A 7,227-nucleotide genomic window follows, 5' to 3' on the forward strand; every position below is an offset into this window, starting at 1 on the left:
TTGGCAAGAGTCACAAGTCCCCCGCCCACTCGTGTAGGTCCCTTCAGGCTTGGGGGACAAGAGCAGTGGGAAGGGGCGTCCAATCGCGGGCCCCAGGGGGCGGCCGTGCACGTGGGGGAGGTAGCAGCGCGGAGCCGTCCGCGCTGTGTCACATGGGCGCGCGCACACACAGACAGGCACACACGTGTGCCCGGGTATATATAGTCCCTAGGCTCTAGGCCCGCCGCTCTGCAGTGGGCGCCCGCTCCCGGGCTGGGAGGGGGCTTCAGGGGCGGGAGGGAGGGGGGGGGGCCGGGGTAGGGTGGGGCAGGATGTTGGATGGCCCGCTTTTCTCCGAGGGGCCCGATAGCCCCCGGGAGCCCCATGAGAAGGAGTCTAGCAGCTGCCTCTGGGTGCAGAAGTCCAAGCTGTTGGTGATCGAAGTGAAGACTATTTCCTGTCATTATAGTCGCCGCGCCCCTTCTCAACAACCTATGGATTCCCAGACCAGTCACTGGGCCCGCTGGACCCAGAGTCGCACGTGAGTGAAAGAGGGACCTGGGAAAGAGAGTGGAGTGTGGGGGAGAAGTGGGGTCCAGACCTCTCCGCACGCACTCACGCAGACAGGCTTCAGCGAGCTGCGGGGGCTCCCCTTGTCTTCCCGACGCCTCCTCCCCCATCCCATCCCGAGGGCTAGGATCTGACTCGTTCCGTGTTGTCTTGGGGGGACAGGAGTGGGCATGAGAAGGGGCAGGAGGTGAGATGGGGCAGACGCTGGGAAAGTGTGCATGGAGACACGGTGAGGAGTCCCGCTTCGACTTCAGCCCCGCCATATACGCACGTGCACACGCGCACACATTCACACACGCCCCTCCACACAGTGATCCCAAGTGGTCTCCAGTACTCCCAGCTCCCCGGACCTCGGCTCCCTTCCCTTACAAATTGCTCACCTGGGTTCCTGCTCATTGTCCCAGGTGTGGGCCGCGCCCAGGATCCCCTGAGCCGCCCCGCCGACCCTGGGCCTCCAGGGTGCTGCAGGAGGCGACCAACTGGCGGGCAGGGCCCCCGACGGAGGCCCGAGCCCGGGAGCAAGAGAAAAGGAAAGCGGCGTCGCAGGAGCGGGAGGCCAAGGAGACAGAGCGAAAGAGGCGCAAAGCTGGTGGGGCCCGAAGGAGCCCGCCAGGTTGGGCCCGGCCAGAGCCCCGGAACGCCCCTCGGGTGGCACAGGCTGCAGGGCTCTGCGCTTCCACAAGGCCGGAGCGCGTTGGGCTGCTGGGGCGGGCGCCCCGTCCATGTGCGCAGCCTCAGAGCATACCAGGGGTCGCATGGGCAGGGCCCTGGGGAGGTCGGCGGCCGGGCCCCCCCAGCTACGAAGCTCATCTGCTGCTGAGAGGCGCTGCCGGATCGTCCCAGCGACGTCGCTGGGACCGGCCGCCACCCTATGTGGCTCCACCTTCTTACGATGGCCCCCACAGGACCCTGGGGACTAAGCGAGGTCCGGAGGTCTCCCGGGCGCCCACCTTTACCTCCCCAACCGCGGCTCCGACCCTGGCTAGGACTGAGACAGGGCGCTCAAAGAAGAGGCTGGATCCTCGCATCTACCAAGACGTCCTTGGGGCTTGGGGTCTCCGACAGGGGCGAGGTCTCCTGGGAGGCTCCTCAAGCTACGGAGTGGCTAGGGCTAGGCCAGAGTTCAGAAAGGGGGCAGCGGAGAAAGGCCTGGAGTTCCCTGCTGCTGGCCTAAGCAGCGACAGCCACGGCCCAGCCAGCCCTCCGGAGCCTGGGGGCACAGAGGCCGCTCCCGCAGGGCAGGCCCCAACCACCCCTAGTCCCCCGCGCCCCGCCCCCAGGTCCAGGCCTCATCAAAAGGGCGCCCGCAAAGGGAAAGAAAATGTGGAGCGGAGTTGGCTTCCCAAACGCTGGATCCCTTCCCCTAAAAAGCAATTGCCCAGCCATAGCCAGACCCTCCCCAGACCCTGGGCTCCAGGAGGTACCGGATGGAAAGAGTCCCTGGGCCACAGGGAGGGGGCCGAAGCCGGGGCCTTAGAGGGATGGAAGGTGACCCGCCGCGCCCACACCTTGCCTCGCAGTTCCCGCCGCCCCACTCGGGGAGAAGGCATTTTTGTCATTGACGCCACGTGCGTGGTGATCCGGTCCCAGTATGTTCCGACTCCTCTTCGAACCCAGCACGTACAGCTTTTGCCCGCCAGGGTGCCACACGTTGGGGGGGATGCCCCAAGTCCACCGATGTGCGGCAAGGAGGAAGGAGAGGCGCGCGCGGCCTTGCCTTCTCCTTGCCAGAAGCTGCTCCAGCGCAGCAGCCCCTCGCACCAGACCGTTGCGGGGCGCGGGAGCGAAGCTGAGGGCGGGGAGCCAGGGGACTCGGCTCTACAGGAGCGCGCCTCCAGCATCTTGGGGCTCCCCGTCGTGGAGCTGAACCTGAGGGACACCCACACACAGCCAGGTAGTCCAGAGCACCCAGCCTTAGGGGCAGCGGCTTTGGAAGTTGTGGGCACCACCACCGAGGGCTTGAAGGAAGCGTCAGCGGTCCCGCGACTTGTGGGTCGCAGTTGGGCGAGGACCCCAGGGCCCTATGCTGGCGCTCTGCGGGAAGCTGTGTCCCGCATCCGCCGCCACACTGCCCCAGACTCGGACTCTGATGAAGCTGCCGAACTCAGCGTCCACAGCGGCTCCTCTGATGGAAGTGACACGGAAACTTCTGGCACCTCCTGGCGGAGTGAGCAGACGACCGCCAGGGATGGGGGCTCCATGGGGCCCCGGGAGGGGAGGAAGAGAGCGGAGCTTAGTGACAGTATTCGGGAGATTCTGGGTGTCATCAGCCGAACCGAGGAAGCCTTCCGTGTGGGGGACACTAAAAGGACCCCACAAGGAGATGCGGAGGACCAGTGAGAGATCTCTTGTCGGAGTTATGCTCCTCAATCCATCCTGGGTCCCACCCATTCTCTTCTTTCCCACTATCTCTCCTTCCGCTTCTCTTGTCCCTGCACCATTGCCCCTCCCTTTCCTGAACCTGGAGTAGAATTTGCCCAAATGAGAGAACAGGGGCCATTTGCCCGTTTATTTATTTACTGTTCCTTTTTCAGCAGAGGTGAAGATGAAGCAAGTAGACTTTAAAGCCCTCCACATCCCGGGTACATGACTGAGGAGGTCATGGTATTCAGTAGTAGCTGTGGAGCTGAGCAAACAGGCCTCGATTCCTTATGAGAGTAGGGATGGCAGACACCCAGGGCAGAGCTTCTAGGTAGAAGGGAGAAAGTGCTGGAGAGGCTGAAGACAAGCCGTGGAGAACTGGACGGACTGGTGACAGAGAGGCTTTGGGTGGAAGTGCAAAGGGTCCTGAAGGCTCCAGAAAGAGAAAAAAAACCCCAACAAAACAAAACAAAAACAAAAACAAAAAAACAACAAAACAAAACAGAAAGAGGGTTCACTCTGTCACATGTAACTGGTTTCTATCTCACTTCTGCCACTGACTTGCTCCGTGACTTTAGGCCAGTTACTGCCCCTTCCCAGACGTCTAGGTTTCCTAGTGTGTAAAACAAAGGCGTTCCAAGGCCTATCTTTTTATCTCTGATATTTTGAACTCTTTTAGAAGGCCTTCCTTCTACAGCCCAAGGAAAAGAGTTGAGAACAGAGCCTGATGGACCCTGGGGAAACTCCGTATCACCTGTAGTCACCTTCAGTTAAGACCTTCAGGTCTGTGTTTGTTCAGAGCTGAGGAGGCACGCAAAGGACGCCAGTCTCGGTTTTGAGGGTTCCCAGGGCAGGGCTGGATGGAATCCTGGGACCTCGCAAAGCCTTCTCTTTTTCCTCTTCCCCAGTGTTTCTTAACGTTGCTCCGGAACGTTACCACGATTTGCCAGGTGGCATCGTCCACCTGAAAGAACTCTGAGAAAGTCGCTCGTTTCTGCTTCTTAATCAGCGAGGCAGGGAAGGAGAGGCTGGTCCCAAGCTTTGAGGTGTGGGGTGTGATACTCACTGTAGCCACTGTGGGGCGCGCGCAGGTCGCGGATTTCCCCGGTTGCTAGTTTCGAGTCCCTCACCCCCTACAATTAATCGGCGATTCCTAGTCTCTGCGCGCCAGTCGTGCGCCCAGCCGTGCGCTGCCGGGAGCGCCCGTTAGGAAGCGCGCCCCGCCCCTCTCTGTTTTCATCCAAGCCGACCGACTGAAGACCCAGACACTGAAATACCTTTTCTCTTCCATCCTGGACACACCTGTCTTTGCCATTTAGTAGCCATGTGACAATGGCTAAATCACTTCACCTCCTTGAGCCTCAGTTTCCTCATATGTCAAATGAGGGTTTATAAGCACCTACCTCGCAGGGTTGTTGTGAGGATTTGATGAGATAATGTATGTAAAAAGCGCCTAGCACAGTGCCTGGCACACAGTAGGCGCTCAATAAATCTAAGCTTCCCTTTTGCTCCAGACTTGGTGCCTTCCTCTTTCCCCGACCCTTTCCCCAAATGCTCCACCCTCTGTGCTCCGGGCTCCTTCCCCGCTCCTCTCCGTGGGGAGGTGGACTCCTTTCTTTGATGGAAACTCCAGGCCCGCCCCTGTCTCCCCTAGCTCTGACTCTTCTTTGCTCCCCCACCTTCGCCGGTTTCTCTCGCTGCCCTGGCGCACTTCCCCCCACCCCCCATTCCTGGCAAAGGCTGAGTCAGCCTGGGTAAATTTAGCCACTGGCTGGGCAGGCGCGGGGGCTTTGCCCAGACTCGGTCTCCAGGTGCTGCTCCGACCCCTAGCTCGGCCTCTGCCCCCCATCCCCACCCCCACCGTCCAGCGACTCCCCGCTCAGCGTTCAGCTCCCCAGCCCCACTCTCAAACCACTGACGGTTTTAGTCCTCAATTATCTCGACGTCACTCTCCATCCGAACCAGGAGAGGTTCTGGACAGGACAGAAAGTGGGTCAGGGCTGCCTAAGAGGCCACTGGGACCCGGAACCGAACTAGTTGGCCTTAGTTCAGTTGGTGGTAAGGGAGAGCAGAGGGACTGTGTTCTTTAGCGTTCTGAACTAGAGCGCAGACCATCTGCCAGAGCCACCCACCCAGGAAGGTCCTTTGCAGAACCTGTAAGAAACCCAGACTGAAAGGTTTCCCGTTAGCTCTAAGGAAGTAGGAGTCACTTTGGCCAAAGATCAAAGGTTCTTGAGGTCTGTCTCCCTTCCACCTACAGACTCAGTTCTGACTCCAGAGCATCTACTGATCACCTACTAGGAACTAAACAGGGTTGGGCTTCCGGATGGAAGTGAGGCCTGTCTGACAATGGTCTAGGGCGGTTTATGATAGAGAAAGATGAAAACACACACATCATGACGGCATGCCCAGCACTGTAGGAGGGCAAATGGACAAGACTGTAATGGTTTAATGAGAGCAGGGAAGACTATACGGAGGAAGTGGCATGTAAGAATTTGGAGAAGGGGCAGTCTAGATGGAAGAAACAGCAAATGCAAAGGCATAGGTGTAGGAAAGTAGGATGCATTTAGGGAATTGACAAAAGGTCTGGTTTGACTGAGGTTTAGGGTGCCTTCAGGGAAGTTGTTGAAGGTAAGGTGTAAGTGACTGAGGCCCAGTTGTGATCAGCTTGGTTTAATTGAGGAGTGTGCGGCTCTGTCCTCTGGGCCTGAGATAAAGATAGATCACCACTCAGGAAGTCCTGGGTACAGATGAGAGGATCTGCCTTGGATTTTGCTTTAACCCTGGGGGGCCCAGGACTATGAGGCTGGTGGGGTGGAGGGCTACTGTACACAGGGGCTTCACCAGGCTGTCTGGACCCCTTTAAGGATGAGCAAGCAGAAGTCAGTTTCCAAGAGCTTACTCACACTGCCAGTATCTGCATAGAACTAGGGTAGTATGTAGAAATCATGGAACCTGAGGACTCAAGTTGTGGCTCTATCTCATACTAGCTGTGTGACCTTGGACAAAGTACTTACCCTTTTTGTGCATCAGTGTATTCAGTTGTAAAATGGAGTTATTAATCGTGTTTTTCGTATAGAGTTGTTGGGAATATTATGTTTTAGCCACAATTATTAGTTCTCTTGAGGGTGACAGTAATAACAGCTAGTTCACCAGTATTCTCAACTGGTAGCAGGATAGGAAAGAGAGGTGGAGGAAATAGGGGAGAAAGAACAACAGCAGGCCAGGTCAGAAAGAGAAAGGTGCTCTGGGTGGAGATGAACATTCCTGGAAGTGGCGAATGTCGTACCGGAAACATAAACACCAGTTCAAATTCACTACCATAGAGTCAGTTCAAATTCATAGCAACCCTCCTCTGTTGGGTCTCTCAGAGGCTGTAATGGGAGAAGAGTGTCCATCTTTCTCTTGAGAAGCCATTGATGGGTTTGAACCGCTAGAGACACAGACTTTTCATCCTCAGCAAAATACTCTATAGATTAGGCCACCAGGGCTCCCTACTGGGAACACAGAATGGTTAAGTGTCAGAGCATCACGTTCTTCACTTGCCCTCACCTTCAGCCCAGGACCTCCTCCCATTTTTACCTGTAGATGGAGTCAGCCCCCGGTTGAAAGTTTTTGGGAGAAATAAAGAGAGAGGAAAAGGGGAGGAGCCACCTGGTCTGGGGGCCAGATCCTGGTGAGCCATATCTCAGACTACAGGGCCTTGTGGGTGGGAAGTTGGAGGCTCCCTGCTGTGAAAATGACTTCTAAATCTGGCTGTGTCTGCCTGCCAGCCAGCCTTGAGACAGGCCATAACCATCCCCCATCCCGGGACAGCCTCACAGGTTAGGACTAAAGGCAGCAGACCCTGGAGGCTTTGGTCAGATTGGGAGAAAAGCTCTCAGATTAGTCCAAAGCCCTATTATCCTACCAGTTGTTAGGTTCTTCCCCAGGAAGAATCTACCTCACATGGGGCCCAGTTTCTATGGTTTTGGAGGAATTAGGAATCTACTCTTTCAGACTGTCAAAGGACCCAGAGACTTCCAGTCAGAAATGGGTAAAAGAACCAGAAATCAGATCATAAACTCTGGGTCTTTAGTGAAGTTCTGGGTCAAGGGTTAATGTGTATGTGATTGAGGAGAGAACTAGGAGAGATCACTGAATGTGAGTGTGTGCAAAATGTGTCTATGTGGAAGAGAATCAGAATGTCCATACTGTAATTCATTTGTGTACTCGGCCATTAAGCACGTATGACACACACTAGGGACATAAGAGGGTCTGAGAGATGCTTCCTGCCTTCAGTCTAGGGTGTGTTTGTGACAGAGGAAAGGATATAGA

The 7,227-nt window shown here is 56.6% G+C and overlaps 1 protein-coding gene across 1 annotated transcript; it reads left to right on the forward strand.

Moving 5' to 3' along the window:
- Nucleotides 1–311: 311 nt before the first annotated feature.
- DDN (dendrin) lies at nt 312–2,889 on the forward strand. Its single transcript, XM_006902499.1, has 2 exons — nt 312–520; nt 954–2,889. The coding sequence occupies exons 1-2, from the start codon at nt 312–314 to the stop codon at nt 2,887–2,889; spliced, it is 2,145 nt and encodes a 714-aa protein (XP_006902561.1).
- The last annotated feature ends 4,338 nt before the right edge of the window (nt 2,890–7,227 follow it).

Source organism: Elephantulus edwardii, unplaced genomic scaffold, assembly GCF_000299155.1.
Source record: "Elephantulus edwardii isolate Elephantulus edwardi_28Jun2011 unplaced genomic scaffold, EleEdw1.0 scaffold00418, whole genome shotgun sequence".
Taxonomy (NCBI): Eukaryota; Metazoa; Chordata; class Mammalia; order Macroscelidea; family Macroscelididae; genus Elephantulus; species Elephantulus edwardii.